Source organism: Hermetia illucens, chromosome 4 (genome assembly GCF_905115235.1).
Source record: "Hermetia illucens chromosome 4, iHerIll2.2.curated.20191125, whole genome shotgun sequence".
Taxonomy (NCBI): Eukaryota; Metazoa; Arthropoda; class Insecta; order Diptera; family Stratiomyidae; genus Hermetia; species Hermetia illucens.
Genome location: NC_051852.1, coordinates 121,016,013 through 121,034,395, shown reverse-complemented (window position 1 = coordinate 121,034,395; position 18,383 = coordinate 121,016,013). Strand labels below are relative to the sequence as shown.

General features: G+C 38.6%; 1 protein-coding gene across 2 annotated transcripts in view; it reads right to left on the bottom strand.

Moving 5' to 3' along the window:
- LOC119655055 (sodium-dependent nutrient amino acid transporter 1-like) overlaps positions 1-18,383 on the bottom strand; it is an 85,632-nt gene that overhangs the window by 2,945 nt on the left and 64,304 nt on the right. The window contains exons 2-6 of one of the 2 annotated variants that reach the window (XM_038060745.1): positions 15,991-16,108; positions 15,653-15,923; positions 3,708-3,957; positions 3,151-3,421; positions 2,985-3,088 (exon numbers count right to left, since the gene is read on the bottom strand). In XM_038060745.1, the coding sequence (XP_037916673.1) occupies positions 2,985-3,088; positions 3,151-3,421; positions 3,708-3,957; positions 15,653-15,923; positions 15,991-16,101 (1,007 nt within the window). In that variant the 5' untranslated portion in view covers positions 16,102-16,108. Of the gene's footprint in view, positions 1-2,984; positions 3,089-3,150; positions 3,422-3,707; positions 3,958-15,256; positions 15,477-15,652; positions 15,924-15,990; positions 16,109-18,383 lie in introns of both variants that reach the window. The other variant, XM_038060746.1, reaches the window with a different exon arrangement.

The window sequence follows — 18,383 nt, the reverse complement described above, 5'->3', positions numbered from 1 at the left end:
CAAGCGTCACAGCCGGTTGTGTACCCGCTGTAAAGAGGTGAATAGTATCATGCTGCCCAAAGCCTAGACGTCAACCCGATAGAAAATGTTTGGGCGTTGATGAAGCCTACGTTAAGAAGGGGGAAGATAAAAAGTGCTCAACATCTGGAAGTAACATTAAAACGAATATGGAGACAGTTTCGTGCAGAAAATTAAGTGCAAAGCATGGTGGAAAGATGTAAAGTGAGGAAGTTTGGACACCATACTGATCAAAGGGCAAAAAAGCCTTTGTTTACTACTTTAATAAAATGTAAAATTTAGAAGGGAATTCCTTTTTTAATTTAAATTTTGCTGTACACTTTCTTACTGAACACATTCTGTATTTTCACAGCTTTTGTTTCTTTGAAAAGGGGATTTCGTTAAAATACAACCCTATTGTCTGTTAAGTTGTTCATCTGGGGTAAGCTTCCTGGGCGTCTTTGTCGTTGACCATTTCTGTCATATTTGTCGATAAAACTGCGATTCCGGTAGGTATACCAACTAAATTTAACGACTTCCAATCATGTTTGCTCTAATTTATCTCGGTCTTCGAAGATGTACTCTGAGGATGCAATACTAATGAGCGTGGTTCGATGTCTGCCTTATAGTTCTAGTTCTAAAGTTTTCCACTGTCTCTTCATTAAAAGGTCTAAAATTGGTAGATGTCCTTCGTTTTCCAATTCAAAGGTCGTTTCTATACTTGCAGTCTGTTGAGGATGTTGATAGTGTATTCAACCTCCTCTCTTCTGACTAAGACATATTTACGATCTTCCTTTAAAAAAACAACATAACATCCACCTCTAAAAAATAGGGAGTAATTTTCTTCCATGCGGATTCTGAGCAGCATCATATGTTTCTTCATCTTAAATTTCCACTTTATCGTTGATGTAACCAATTTTATACTAGAGCCCTGACATTAAAGACACCAGGATTTCGGTTTCCTTGAGTTCTCCTATCAACTGAAGGAACTAGGCGAATATTCTTGAGTTTTTGAACGATTCCACCTGAACATGTTTCTCCATATTTTGGAATCATTTCATTTAACCATTTAGCTATTTGATACGTTGATGACATTTCCGCAGAAACTCCCATATACGGAATATAAGGAAACTAGACGTGGCCAAAAATAAATCCCCATGGAGACATAACGCTTCAAGCACACATACGCGTCGACTTTTCGATAAGCTTGCCCTCTTTTTCTGCCGTTCTGTGTGGTGTAATACCTGGATGGCCTACGAACATCCTGGGATAGTAGACCCTTTTGTATGGTATAATCGACCACTTTTTTTGACAAAGCTTTTAATTTATTACTTTCTCAGGTCAGACTACCCCACTGACACAATGAAGACATGAATTGATAAAAATTTAGACCTTTCGAATAGCAGTAACGGTTATTTTCCATATGCCATTCCATATGCTCCTAAACGCGTTCCAGAATGATTTTAGTTAATATATTACCGATAGCGGAAAGCAGGCAAAAACCCCTCGAATTGTCGCATTCAATACGAGTGCCTTTCTTTCGAATCTTAACGGCAATCATTCTTTTCCGTTTACTGACACTCTTAGATTCGCAGGATTTACGAGTAAGTGGAAGTGGAGAATCTACGGAGACTGCCGGAGATGAAAGGAACAGTTTCGCAGGGAGACCGTCAAGGCCATACTTAACCACGTTGATAGTAAAGACAATCTCGTTGATTTTGTCATTTAGCATATCACCCACAAGAGGTGGATCTTCGCCGGATGTTATCCGACCCAAAATTATAGTGAATTGACCTTCATATTTCTTCAGCTTCTCTTATCATGGATGAGAAGGATTCTGTTGGTGTTTCAGACAAGACTTATGAACACCTACAGGCTATTGTGAAATCGCTGTTATGTGCAGAACCTTTTCGCACGCACAGAATAGTGGAATTGCTTTTGCCCTTGCCTACACTATACCGTACTACTCCTATTCATACGACAATAAAGATGACCCTAGTCAACAGAAACATAACTAACTTTGTGACGAGCACTGGCGTAGGGTAGAGCTGGCATAGGGTCAGCTGGTAGGGCTGGTATAGGGTCAGCAACGGGATGGTAAAATTTGCAGAATTCTATAAACCTTTTCCCTCGAGGAAACTATTCTGAAAACCCAGTTTAAAAATCACATGAAGCTTTTCAATGCATAGAAAGCCTTCTTATTTGCTATATCAGAAATCTCCATGAGTGGATAACACTGCGCAATTATGATGCAATTTAATCTGAACCGGACCACTAGGGCGCAAGAAGCAGAGGAGCACTTCGGTCGATTCGGTCCAGAATATGTAGGTTTTGATGCTGAAATTCTCGTTCAAGCTGAAGAAAGCCAGCATTCTGGAGGTTTTCGATACCGTTTTAAAAAGCGTATGGAAGTTCCAGAAACCAATCATAAACAGCTTTCGACAGGATTGTACAGTACAGTTGTACTACGGGAAAGGCGGATTCTACTGGGTTCGTAGTTTTCGGGGAGGGAACAGAGCCTAACAAAATTAAATGTATGTTTTGGTCACAAAGAAAGACACAAAAGAACTGTGAATATATATCGAAAAATAGGGTCCGGCTGAGTTGTCAAAGTAAATCGTAGTAATGACAACTAGCCAGGACACCCAAAATTGTATAAAATTAGGGCGAATATTTAGTTAGGATAACTCTTAATAGATGACTCTGATGTCGGTAAGAAGATCTCGCAAAGACGCAAAGTAGTTTTCTAGTAAAATGTTTGCATGCCTTTCTGGAATGTTCCACGGCGTATAAAACGGCTGGAAATCCGCCCGCGAAGTCACTCTAGTTTTAGAATAAGAACAGATCGCGTCTCTGAAGATCTTGACTTAAGCTTTAGTGAATTCAGCGAGCAAGACAGTAGATGCAGTACCTCTTTAGCTAACATTGGAAGCCTTCATCAGTACAAGGACTTCTTATTTATTCACCTTAAAATACTGCAAACTTACTTGTAAACATCATGGCCAAATTTGTTGTATGACGAGTACATAATGATGTTTCCAAAGCATACCGACAGCGAGAAAAATACTTGTGTCACTGCAGCGTACCAAACCTAAAATAATAAATTTTAATAAATCTGACCCCATTTTATTTGAGAAAATCATATTGTCTTACTTTGGGTTCCAAAATCTTCTCCCATTGCGGTTTAATAAAATAAATAATTCCATTCAACGATCCAGGTAATGTCACAGCACGAATTAATAAAATGAAGAGCACAACATATGGGAAAATGGCAAGAAAGTAGGATGCTTTCCCAGAACTCTTAATGCCTCGGATAAGTACAATGTAAACCACAATCCAGGATCCAATCAGACAAAGCACAAGCTTCCAGTTGGGGGCGCCAATGCCATCGTCAAGGGTGTCGACTTCTTTAAGTACTTCTTTCCTGTATGAGCGAAGGAAGTGTTATTTAATAAACTGATAAAAATTTAGTGATTAACCTTATTACGTTTACACTAACTAACTACTAATCCCAATCCATTTGTATGTGATATTTTAAATAAGTTTTCGCTTGATTTGTTTTGAAGATGAGCGGCATGAGATATAATGAATACATTGAATTTAAATCAGAATGAATTGTAGGCATGTTGATCTTTTCCCATTTAACCAAAAGTCATACCGCATCCAAAAGCGAAAATTTATTTATATTAAAAAAGCGCTTAATAACTTACACAAAATATATCTCAGAACTAGTGTGTCGAATTTGGGGCAATGAAGAATTTTCTCCAGCATTGACCATAATCGACCTGTTAAGCATTGTTTGACCATCGGAATCAATACAATTGGGCCAATCTGGATAGCATTTACCCCATGGTACCGGCGATTGAAACGATTCAAACATATAGTGGCAAATGAGAGCGTTTATAGCTGCGTAGTAAGTTAGAAGGATGCAAACCATCAACAGTTGCCCAAAACCGATACCTTAATGAAAGCAAATGAAATTTTTTAAAAATATTAATGACCCATAAATTACCACAAAATAAAAAGAAAAGTTCAAAATCATAGTTGAAATATGAAGGATATTTGTTAACCAATGACAGTATAATAAGAAAAAATTGAAGAAAATTTCCGTTATTGACTAACATTTTTTACTGAATTTATACAAGTACTGTATTCCGGGAGCAAACTGTCCCTTTTATCTTCAAGTACTAATGGTCCCCTTCATCATTGTGAGCTTCCACTTAGAACAATAGTGAGAAAATAAAGAAGAGAGTTAGTTCCCAAAATACGGGAAAGCACTCAACGGGAATCTTCGGTGAGCGGCCACTGATGAAAAAATGAGTTGGTTCTCGAAATATAGTAAAAGAACTCAGTGGGAACACTAACGAAAGGGACAGTTGATTCCCGGAATACAGTATTTGTGTAATTTGAATGAAAATTTTAGCTAACACACATTCTTCAATTAGGTTAGTGATACATGAAAGTGTTATAAGTTATACAGGAAAGACAGATGGAAAGAAAGGAAAAACGATCTAAGAGATGCGTAAATTTTACTATCAAAACGTAAATATTTTTCTAGACATTTTAGAATAAGGACAACGGAAATATTTAGATGTTATTTTTTAAGCACATATATTCCTTTTAAACTGGTTGAGTAGCCGCTATTATAAATTATTAGATAATAACACTGAATAAAACAGCCTTAATGAGAGAGTAGAGATCCTGGACAATCGATTTCTTAGAAAAGAAATAAAACATATTAAAGGAAAAAGCAGTAGACACTGAGATTATATACAAATTACCCTCAGCCAGGGCAAATCAAACATCAGCTCTGCAGCGTAAGAGGCAAATATCCTACGCTTCAACGGCATTGCTCAAGAGGACAACCAATCAAAAAACTTAATGAGAAAATGAGAAAATTTATCCATCAATCAAGCAAGAAAAAGAAAGGAAATTGACCGCAAGTATAAATAAATCTATCGTCCTTGCCGAGCCTAATCGAAAGCCAAATTTGGAAAGTGCGGAAATTTTCCTAATAAAGTATAAACACTCCGGGGTTTCCAGAAAGAGATTTCTGCACCAATGATTCCTTGTCTGAGGACGTTTACTTCATTGAGCCAGTACTTACTCATGAAATGGAAAAAGAATCAAATGGCTAACATCTGGCTGCTTGAAAAATATATTAGTTGCATCGTTATATCTATGTCTGTCTAAATTGCATGGCTGTCAGCCCAGCTAAAGGGGCCAGGCTATCCTCCAATGTGGACTGGGGGTTTTTCGCAAAGGAGATAAAAAGAGGACAAGTACCAAATACGGCAGATAATATTTTATATATTGATATCCAACAGAGTGCTCGACACATCAGACAAAAAAGCGCAATTCCAATACTACCACTCTAGTTTCACGTCCAATCTGGGTAGGTAATGAATGTAATATCACAAAAGTGATACCACCTTTAAATGTAATATCGCGATCCAAACATTACAACATCACCATACCACCACCCAGTAGGGAAGTGATGACGATATTAATCTTGTGATAAGAAATGCTTTGTAATGTCCGCGCCGATGTGATACCATATAGGATGTAATATCACTGTAGCTCAGCCATGTAAATATTATAAAATATACTGAAAATAATCTTCAAAGGGAGTACACTTAACTCATAAATGCAACTATAAAGGCTTCAATACTGGACATCAAGCCACCTAGATCTAATGTTTACCCTAGTTTAGTCCCAAGTCCGGCTATGAAAGGAACAGAGCCGGATAGCATCAGTGTGAACGCCACAATATCTCAAAAGTAGGTGAGGAAAGTGCCTTGCAGATTATTGGGGAAATTATTAGATTGATTGATAGCCATTTATAAAACGAATCACCAATTAAGAGGAAAAGGGAAAATTTAAGGTGCGGTGCAGATAACCAACGATGGGTACAAGCCTGCTGTAGTTGCTTCGCGTAAGCAGCAAATGAAATAGATAGAGAAAATCGACCGCTATTAGTACGAAATTACAATGGTGGAGGCCTGTAGAACATCATATCAGCTGTTACTGCATTAAAGACTAATCAAGCGTTTCTCTTAATACGTGCGCACAACTGCAAAGTGGATTGTAAATCAGTATTACTTATCACTAACAGCGACACAATCCTGGCCGTCATCAGGAAGACTGTTCAATTTGTGGTGCCCATACGCACGCGTTCTGTGCTCGCTGAAGCGTTCTTCTTCAATATCAGTATGAATTCTTCGCTAAGGGCGAATTTCAAAGGGTAGATATAGAATTTTCGGAGGTGAATCCATTGCGTTCACCAGGCATTTCCTGTCTCTATGTATTTCTACCAACTCAAAACTTGTCTTCTTCTTCAGCCTTTGCCCCGTTCACAAGGGGGGTCGGCTCGTCGTGATCGGTTTCGCCATTTGGCTCTATCGAATGCCTGATCTGGGTGCAATCTCGAGGCTTTTAAATCCCCATCCAGCGTATCAAGCCATCGTTGTTTAGGTCTGCCTTTTGGTCGTTTACCATCGACTTCGATGTTCAGACCAATCTTGGCAAGTGAATTCTCGTTAGCACGAATTGCGTGACCATACCATCGAACGCCTCTCTCAAAAATTGTATATCAAATTAAATCACAAATCACTAGTGTTTTGTGTTGAGTAAGTTGCACGGTCAAAATTGGCTTAGGTGGTCCAAAAGATCCACCATGGAACGGTGGCATGAAACACTCGTCGTTAGTGAAAATTACTCTAGGCCTGTTCAGAAACAGACGCGATGAAAGGGCGGAGTCTTGTCGGATCACTTAGCGAATCACACCAGAGTTGGCAATATAGTTTTCGGTAACAAACGCTAAAGGATATTGGGGTAGATTTTCGGGGTTCGGTACTCGTTGCGAGTACTTATTTTCTCAGTACAAACGACAGAATACAGGATCCTAAAGACACCAGACCCTTTACTTGCTTGTCAGCCCTCTACAAATCCAAAACATCCGCTGTAAGTGGAAGGATCAGTGCGCATATCGATTCTAACAAAATTCTGCGCGAGAGGATGAGCTGCCGGGTTAACTGGAAGAGTTGCAAAGAGAACTGGAATTTGTTTAGTTGTTGCATCGGTTATGCGAAAGCTTTTGAAAACATTTCGCATACTTGGGTCATAGGTAACCTATGCCCTTTTCATGGTTACTGAAAGATTCTAGAGAATATGACCCTGTGATAGATACCGCGAGCTAACACACTTGATGCTGATACTGATGACCTTCTTAGAGGGTAATTACGCATAATCACTCGTGACATTGGTTGGGATATGGTATGGGCAAATGTCGAGTCCAAGCCATTTGTAAAAGTTGTTACGCTCTCTACCTGATCTCCGCCAATTGCGAATTTTTACGAATGCTTTAAGGAATCTATGTTCGAATTAGGGATTTGAAAGATTTGCTGCTTTCGAAATTGGAAACTGTGAAGACGGAGCTGAAATGACATTTCTCGGAGAACAGGGAAATAATGCAGGCAAATTCCTTGCATGCATTTGTTTGCAAACTAGATAACATATTATATTAAAGAAGCCAGGAAAGCTAAGTCGACGAATGTCTCCTACATTCATATGAAAGGAAAGATAGTGGTTAAACGCCTATCTCCCCTGAATCTATCTTGCGAATGAATTCACTACTGCTTGCTATCAGTATACTATCAGTTAAGATATACACAAAATTATCGCAAACTAAGCAGTCAACCAAGCAATACAAAGTAATTTCCAAAAAGGAGATAAGCTATCGATCCTTTGATTTTCATTAAGAGATGATTCCTGATGCGTTAAAGGAATCGTGTCAAATTAGGGTCTTTTACTAACAATGATCTACACATTAGTCATTGTTGAAATAATTCTTCCTAATTTAACTGACATCTTGTAATATAATGTGACCATTATGAATTAAACCTGACGTTAGACGTTAGACGTCGTAATCAAAAAACCGGACCTCATATTGGGCATTTTTGCTCAAAATACATGTTTAAGGTCCAATTATAGTCTCGCGTTTAGCTGTAAAAACTTTCAGATAATCTCTTTATAAAACTTTTCGGCGATGTTAGATGATTTTCTTATTCCTTAGTCCTTGTCAACGTCAGTTTGGTGGCTAATAAGAAACCAAGCTTCGGTTTAGCGGTTGAAACGAATAGGAATTAGGATGGCTAATTTTTCACCTTCTTCTCCTTATATGACATTCGATCTTTTGCTGCATTTATGATTTCAATGGTTGATTGCCATTAGGGCGTAATTATTAAAATGCAGTTTGTTGCACAATTCACTTTTGCTGCCACTAATTGTGTTCGAAACGAAAAATCCTTAACGACATATAGGACAAAAAATCCTCCTCCTAACCGCTCAGGAAGGGAGTGAGCCTATCATATGAACTTTGACCCCCCTGCGCTCACATCTCCATTTCCAGGAAAGAAGGCGTACTAGAGGTGTCACTCCGCCTACATCACATTACGGCTAGTTGTAGGTTGGCTCGGTGGTTCACCATCATGATCAGAGAATCTCTGGAGGTGGAGCACTCTCCCACTTTACGAGAGCACTTTGAAATGGCTCCTAGGCTTAGCCAAGCTGTTCGCACCTGACCTATTACTATTGTAGCTCACGAGCTTCATTTTGTGCAAACCCTATCGGCTTTCACCGTTAGAGAAAAGTTCTTGCCTATTGACCGATCCTGTTGTCGGATGTAGACTCTAACTTGCTTTACTTTGCAAGGGAACTTAACTTGCAAGCCATGACCGAGTTTAATGAAAATATTATTCCCCGCCCGTCTGTGAAGGACTTGGATAGTTAAATGAATAATTCACACACTTGTGAGTTTAACTACAAAATGGCACGTACCGGAACTGAATCTGACAATTTCAAGGTGGAAGAAGCAGAGAATAACGCTCTGGAGACATTAGAAGCTGTACATGTACTTCGTTGTTGAAATTATGAGCAAATTAGATATGTCTATGAGGATGGCGTTAAAGAGATATTCAAATACTAAATGTGAACTAGGCTTAAACGAATTCCATTCAAGATGCTATGTATCCACTTTCCCGCTAGCTGCAAGTATAATAAAGTATACAGTTCTCTTTCCCAAAAACGGACGAGACACCAGAAAGCCCTTAAGTGGACCAGCATGGTTATTAGGTTAATCAAACCAGTCTAATATTAACAAGTCGGGAAACCGGAAGCTAGACGCTTCAGATATGAAAGGTTTTGTGTATTTCTTAGTACGTAGCACGTAATATATCCATATATTATGTGACAGTATCTACTTTCGGGTGATATTCATAGTCTCCAATTTTCAAAAAAACCACAAATTTGATGTATTATAACATTGTTAGTAATAGTGCGATTTCCATCAAGGTAAGATGGTAAGATCATGCTCTACATTATAGCCTATATCACTGCAAAATTTCATAGTGCTAGGATGAATTTAAGGGGGGTTTCCAGCCAATTACAAAAAATTATAGTAATATACTATTATTAACTTTATTTAAAGAGATATCGGCATGGAAGGTATTTCGGAGTCCAGGCACCATAAAGTGGGAGCCTTCTGATTTTTTTTTGAGATTTTTCGGTTGTGTAGTTTCTGAAAATGGCACCCTTAAAGAAATTATTACTTTCAACCGCCCGCACTCCAACAAATGTCAAAACTGGCTTCGAAAAGTACTAACCGGGACCTTTAATTTGATACCCCACATGACTATATTTGATGAAAAAACAAATTTACACCCCCTTTTGCATGTATGGGAACCCCCCCCCCTTAAATTCAATGTAAAAGGATGTAACTCACTGTATGCGTGAGCGTTCACAGTTCCCATCTTTCTACCAAATTTGGTGTCAATCGCTATAACCGCCTCCGAGAAAAATGCGTGTGACGGACAGACAGACAGACAACGATGGGACCAGTCAGAAAAGGATCATTGGACTTATAGGTTGATCCTTTCCATCAGGGAGTGGCTGGAGAGAAAGCATGGGGAGTCGGATGTGGTTTTAGTAGGTAAAAATTCCACACTCTGGCGTGCCCAGGCCAGAATCTTTTCAAGATTTCCGCCTCCTTAAAAAAAAAGACAGACAAACAGTAAACCAATTTTAATAAGGTTTTGTGTTTACACAAACCGTATGAAATTTGCCAAACCGTATGAAGTCAAGCTAAGTTAACTCTGGCTCTGAAGGTATTTCTAGAAGGGTTATGATAACTTTCTCCCAGAGTATTTGGTCTTTATTGAAAGCCATCCTAATTGAGATGTTTACAAAACTGTATTGAAAATGGAAAAGGTCAATATTCTCTTCTAATAAAAGTGAACAAATCATTTCAATTTACGCTACAACAGGCATATTACTCAGCCATCTTCTAAAATTGATTAAATTAATTATGCTCTCAAGCACGTTTTTCGTTCATGAGGATTTTCATTGCGCTATGTCCAAAGTCATCTCGCGTGACACCATCTACCCCACTTCATCTACATAGTATGCAAAGTATGATTTTCATATCATGTAATACTAATCAACTATTGAGTCAGCTTTGTATCTAAGTGATTTTAAGTCTTCAAGAATTATATTGTGGCATCTCTTGATTGAAGTCTATCAAACTTAATTGAATTGTTGAGGTGATTGTGTTCAATTGCGCTCCGGGGGTCAATCAAACAATTGTCATCTTTCATTGTTTCATTGAAATTTGCTGTAAATCAATACTATTCAATTTCTGTGTAGATATTATCTTTTTTAATATTTCTAAAAATTTGCAGACTCACCCCATCCGACCCCTAGATACAGAAGGTTATAAAGTAGCTCAAAATATGTGAGTAACATGTTGCATTTAGAAGGAGCTTGACTTTCAAAGAAAGATGATCAAAAGCCAGCTTTGAGATGTTTCAGGATGAACATATATATATAAATCTGATATTATTTTTGGTGACTACACTTGAATGGTAGGGTGCAACTTATACCAAATGAAATTATTGCAGGCGATATATTCCAGAGTTAAAAAACCTCTGCCTTTTAAGATTTTTACCAGAGCTCATTGTCAATTCTGTTACTAAATATTATTTTGCAGTGTATCTAATGATTGATGCTCATTTAATATCTATGAAAGCTTGGTGCAAATTGATGATAGGTGCTTTCTCTTTCAGTTGGAATTCATTGATCGTTCCCCGATATATCATCAAGTCTCGGTGCTTTATTTCCTCGAACTTTTCTTATACCAACTTAAAATTGTTCCAGTCTACTCATTATTATTGTGCATTTTATGATGTGCTGATAGTCATTCGTTACATGAAAGTGGGATTACAGGGCGGCACCGTGATCTGGAAGACGGCTGGCACAAGTCCATGTTTTTCAGGACCAGTTTTTGAGATCGACAGTTCTGGTATGCTACGCTGTGATAACTGGGTGTTTTGCTATCAAAACAGCAGACAGAGGAGCGCAGAGCAGAGCTTTCCGTGCCTCAAAACGAAAAAAAAAATATTCAGGCCGGCCCTCCTGGTAGGGTGCATTGTGGGAGCTTCTCCAGGAAGTATCACGGAACAGCATTAACGCTCCAAGCAACGAAATGACTCTGGAGCGAAGTAAATTATTGTGAACCTTACACAATAGTTACCAGCGGCAAAAAGCGAGGAAGCAGAGAGTTCAATGCCCCTTTGTCATAAACAACATATGTAGGCAGCTGGCAACTGATTTCAAACCGATCAATGAACGAATGTGCTTTATCCGTTTCAAAATGAAGTTTCTCAATGTGTGGTATATCAATTTCCATGCGCCAACGGAGGACAAAAATGATGTCATTAAAGACGAATTCTACACCCGATTGGACAGAATTTTTAACAGGTTGGCCTCCAATGACATCAAAGTATTATTGGGAGACTTCAACGCTAAAATGGGCAACGAACTGTTTTATAGAGGCATAACAGGAGGACAGAGTCTTCATAATCAGGCAAACAATACTGGCCAAAGATTCATCGACTCCGCCAGCAGCTAAAATTCAGTCGCAAGCTTCACTTGTTTCCCTATTAGAACATACGTGAGATGACGTAGACATCACCAGACGGGCAGACATTCAATCAAATCGACCAGGTCCTCATCGAAAAATCAACTGCTTCAAACACATTGAACGTGAGGACGATACGACCTCTTGAACGCAGCCTTTGTCATTCCGGATGACCCAAACAGAGAACAAGTGCCCGCACCCCCGATTTATGTACGAAGCAGCCGTGTTTAAGTAAAAATCATATAAAGCTCCCGGGATCAATGCAATCCCACCCGAGCTATTAAAAGAGGGGGGAATAGAGCTCACCAGTCGAATCTACAAACTAATCAGCATGATGACTGAGAGAGTATACAGACAACATTATCGGGGAATACCAAAATGGCTTCAGATCAGGACCATCGACAATGGACCAGATATTCGCAGTTAAGCAGGTATTTGAAAAGTGCTGGGAATATGACATCGATGCACACCAACCGTTCGTTGACTGCTATCAACGTGCCTGGCGTGCGTTAATGTAAATCGCAATACTCTCAACAGAATAATGATCACGCCAAAAATCCCACCGAAGCTAGTCCGGCTAGTGCAAGCCACTATTAACAACGGGAGCCTGGTAAAAATCCAAAATGAACAAAGCTTTCCTATAGTGACACAGCTTAAGCAAGGGGCCTCGCCCCCATCGCCTTTAACTTGGTGCTCGAATACGTTGTCAGAAAGGTAACCTTATTTGGTACCAGAGGTACGTTACTGGTAAAATCCGCGCAACTGGTGGCGTACACAGATGACGTCGATATTCTTACCCGATCGATACCTCGTGCGAAGGAAGTGTTCAAGTAGTTCTAGTCAGCAGCAAAATCGAAAGGCGGTTACTAGTATACAGAACATTGCAATGGACGAACACAATTTAGAACAGGTGGACCAATTCGTCTACCTAGGCGCCCTACACTCTAAGGACGAAAAGGAGAAACACGAAATCCAAAGGCGGATTACTTCTGCTGATAAACCATTTTATGCGATCCTCCATATAATGAGATCGAGAAAAATACACAGGTGCAACAAAGTGCGCATCTACAGGATATTAATTGGTCCCGTGCGGCTGTATGTATGCAAGACGTGGACATTGTCGCAAATGTCCGAAAGATGCCAAGCGAATCAGATTCAATCATGAATTGTATGAATTATTTGACGACCTCACCAGCATCGAGACTAGTCGAAATCCGGAAAATGCAATCGGCTGGTCACATCGAACGAATGCACGAGGGAAAGTTTTCAAAACAAGTGCTGAAAGGTAGAGCCGAGGGTACCCAACTAAAAGCCAACCCAAGCAAACGTTGGGGAGACTCAGCGGAGATTCCAAATCAATTCTAAGATTTTCTAACCGGAGGACGGGGTCTTTGGATCGGGATAATTAGTGGCGATCCATCCGGGACGCCAAGGCTCCATTTGTGCTGTAGCTCCTTCGAATGATGAATGATAATCGTTGGAAATGCTGTGCCTATATTTTATTAACTTCGTCAGAGTTGCTTTTAGTTGTAAAGATCCCATCCAATTGGATCAGCGTCTTGAAGTTTGTTAGAGAACTTCATTCAAGATCGTAACGGTACACTACAGTACACTGTAGGAAGAGATGTGGTCAGCATTGTGCTCGCCCGAGAGAACTGTGTCGGCTGGTATCCGACATGCAGTCACGATAACAAATTCCTCTATCACCAGTGAGATTTGAACCGCAACCTTTTGCTACGAGAGCCCAGCCCTCTAACTACTTGAGCCATCCGGATACCAGGAAAATTATGCAAAAAGGAATTGAAAAGTATTATTCAAGATCGACACCAGTATCAATAAATGTCTCAGATCTAAAATTTACCACAATGTTGTTCGGCCTGTCGGTCTCTATGGTTCTGAGTGTTGGCCGACTATAAAAGACAATGAACTGCGTCTTGCGGTAATGGAGACGAAGATGTAGCGTTGGACACGTTTTGATTACATCTGAAATGAGGATATCCGCGATCGTGTAAAAACTGCGAGAGAAGCTTCTTAGATAGTATGTTCACGTAATTCGCGCCAACGAGAATTCACTTGCCAAGATTGCTTTGAATATCGAAGTCGATGGTAAGCGACCAAAAGGCCTTATATAAAATCTGAAAAGGCAGTTATTCCAACATGAAGATGAAGGTGAGACTGTTCTGTGCTAGCGTTCTGCTATATGGCAGTAGCACACTAAAAGTGACCGCCACTATTACTCAAAAAAATCCAAGCTTTCGTGAACACTTGTTTGTGTCATGGAGCATGCTGGCCTGATACTATTTCGAACAAAGAACATGGTTGGCACATAGGCCAATTATCTGTGTGCGATGTGATCAGAAGGCGGAAGTGGCAATGATTAGGTTAAGGAAGGGCAACAATTGCATTGCTGGCTGGTCCATGCAGGGGAACCCAATGTCCCAAGATGCCGGCGAGTGGGTTGCCCCGGAAGCATTTGGCGCAGAACAGTAGAGGAGGAGTACGGCCGTCTCGGGAGGTCCTGGAAGGAGTTAAAGCAAATTTCAGCAAATCGTGAGCGATGGCGCGTAGACGTTTTTCCTCAATTGAATCGGCCCGTCATCAGGGCTCCCTCTTGCTAAAAACCAAACTACAAGCGGGGTGTTTCTATTTTTGTCATATACGGATATTCCGGCACCCAGGTGCTGGTTTTCGTGGTGATGTTGTCTTTCTTGAGATAAAGTAGCATAGAGGTATATTACGTGCCGAGGAAACATTTGCGGTTCCGCATTTAGGTACGGATAGACTAGCGCGGTTACCAGTCGCTTATGTGTTGTATAGCTCTATCTTCCTGGCTAACTGAAGTTAACTCAGGATGTGTCTTATGACTACTCCACTATCCAATCTTCATCACAAATTCATGACATTGCTCATATACAATACCTCATGATGCGATGAAACTGAAATCGGATTATATTGATTCATATTATTTTCTATCATTATTTCAATCGGGGTTAAATTATATTTTCTATTTATACCGTCTATCTTAAAGCCATTCTGTTGTCTACAGCTATATTTTTAAAAGTATCCTCTCACATAGCTTCTCTATTCTTTTAAAGTGAGACAACTGTGTAAAGTCTTGAAAAATGTACATAATACATTCAAAACTAAGAGGAATCATGACTTTTCAAATTTTGTACGCATCCTAAAACATAATTCCAACACCAACAAGCATAAATATGTACGTATGAAAGTGTATTACTGAAATCCATCACCAAATAATTTTCAAAATCAAATTTTGCAACTTACAAAAAATACATTTCCGCAGAAGTTACTTTTTGACTGGGATCAACGTATTTCGTTTGATTTCCTACGGACGAAATACAATTTGGGCCCCATTCTTCTTGGCATGTACTCCATGGAAGGATTTTTGCGAATGATGCAAAAAAATAAAAGACAGTAAGTCCCATCAAAGATGCGTAGTACGTCGTTACCACGGCTATCGATATAACCTGACCTATGCCAATTCCTAGATAGTTTTAAGAAAGTTAGAATAGTGTAACATGCGAGGGTTGTAAATTTAAATAGAAACATTTTGAAAGTGTCAAGATTTTGAAAATGATATCTTTTTTGAGAAAACAATTGTATATTGAGATTTCAGTTCAATATTGAAAACATATAATGTTTCAAACAAACTTCACTCACCTCTCATTGCTGGGCACAAATCGAATACTTTCACGGATCCACGACTTGAAAATTGTCCTATCAGCATCTCCAAATAATAAATAGGCTTACCGACTAGAAATAATACTATCAGATAAGGGATAACGAACGCTCCACCACCATTCTCTAAAGCTGTGAAAGGAAATCGCCATACGTTCCCTAACCCAACAGACATTGCGATGCAGGATAAAAGAAATTCGATTTCTTTGCCCCATAAATCACGTTCTTTGTGCTTTTTATCCTTTGATGGTCGCTAAAAGCATGAATATCATCAGGATTATGATAATTGTAATAAAAGAAATATGTGGTAAATTGTTTACCGAATCATTGAATTCCATTGGATGGGTAGCCGCTGGCGGGGAGGAATCTGTGTTTGTGGGAGATTGACCTGGATCATCTCCCTCAAATGCTTTGTTATCACACGCCGCCATGGTTTGTCTGAAACAGAATAAAACATTTAAATTTTTTAGTTAATGTTTTCTGTTTGTTTTAACTTCATTTAAGGTTTTGATCTTTTTCTACTATTTTAATTTGAATTATTAATTACTTATCAGGAGAAAATTTCGTTAATTATATTATATTATTCTAGTTTTTGCATCACATATTCGTGAACCTCATTTATTTACCAAGCAGCCATGTAGCTAACTACCATAATTATCCACTTTATGCTTAACTCTCTTTACTAAGAGAAAGTACCATCTTAAGAACAAGCTACACGATAATATTTGACACTCAGATAATTTACCGAGAAGAAAAGATAGGCGCAGCTCATTTTACGATATTTTAAACGCCTAGTAATATGGTACTTCAGTGAATATCTGGAAATGTATAAAATAATCCTACATGTCAGAGTAGACTTCATTTAAGATACGATTCTTAGATATCCCTAGCGAAAGAAAATGAAAATATCGCACTTCTTGCAATAAATACCTTGTCATTATCTAATTTATACTTTTATGCGGATAGTATTAATTCTATTGTTTACAGTGTGAACATTGATAAGAGAATACCAGAAGTGATATAAAAATAATCTCGTGTTTCTGCTGTAAATATTTCCGTACAATAGATTTCTAATCGATACATGGACTGGAGCGTGATTAAGCGGTTGTAATTCCCCTAGACATCTACTTTTCTCATAAATTATCGATACATAAAGGATTAGTTTTGAGGCAGGAAGAAAAACACTTCACGTGAGTCGTTCACTAATAATTCAGAATCTTAAATCTGTGGGGTTTTACGCTCATAAATTCTGGTCTGGAAAAGATTACAATAATCTTAATCTTTTTTTAAAGTAACTTACGGTATGATATTTTTACAATTATATACTCTATTACCACCTTCCAAAAAACGGAATGATTTACGGTTTCCCCCTACCTTTGAACATGAAGTTTTATTGAGAATAAAGTCAAGGGAAAGGTTAACAACGCTTTGTCATTTTTATACGGTGTCAATAGTCCAATAACCAATTGGGGATGATGAATATGTAGACCTAACTCCACCATAAACAGCAGTGTTAATAATAGCTGATCGGGCAACAGTCTATTTTGAACCGAGGCTTCGAAGCGTACTAGCGCACTTGGTACTCTAAAAGACAATATGCTCAAGCTTTACACTTGCTCCCCCATTCACACGTGAGTCAAATGGTATCAGTTGTCCAGTCTGCGATGCAAATTTCTCTTCCACCAATGAGATTTGAATCGCGACCTTACGCTTGAGAAGTTAACCAGAAACAAGTTGGAAAGCGGAACTTCAAAAGCGGTGTCATTGACTGCATGAATTTTGATTCACATTCAGAACCTTGAAACCTCAAAAGAAGGTACTGCGATCAAGATAAAAGTGGGCACTCAACCCAAATCACGCTAATAACAGTAATTACTGCATTTCGTAAACTTTCCCTTGCATCGTCGTAGGAGTAACAAATTTCCGTGCAACAAAGTATTCTGGCTGGTCAAAAACTACCAACCAATCTAGAATCTGGCTTTAATTGCTTATTTTCCAAAAGCAGATCGAAACTCAACTAATCAGTGAAGTTATTCGTTTCTGGGGATGGTGAGTACTTAGATGGGCGACCAAATGGGTACAATTTTTGTTCATTTATGTCAGAGTGTCAAAAGTAATACATAAAATTTGTAAAACTATTTAAAATCAATTTCGAATAAAATAGAAAAAAAACTGAAAAATTAAAGCAAACAAAATCTGAGTCTCATCTGATCCCTTAAGTTACGTGCTGAACTGAGCTTGTGGGACAATTATGGCATTTGAATTCTAATTTTTTTTAGCTTTTTTATTTTATAAATATACTAAAGATTGGATGATATGCATATAAGAATGAACACCTAAAAATCAGTATTTATCTGACGCTGTTCTTAAGTTTCTTAAACGTTAGCCTCTCAAATTTACTGCTCCATTGGGAAACCAAGTTTCAGGTTCGTCATAAATGTTTTTGTTCGTGTTCGTGCTTGTCCCGACACTATAAGTTTATCACACGAACATGACTAAGTGCAGTGGTAATAAAAGGACCAATGTCACGAGATAGGATAATGTTTTGATGCCTACACCCTACCACGGGGTGAACAGGGGACATGTTAATATTAGTCATTGTTCTTTAGTAATACATTTTATTTTACAACTTGTATTTAAAATTACTTTAATTAAAACATTTTATTTTACAACCTGAATTTACAATTATTATTTTAGTCGACCAGTCCGGTCG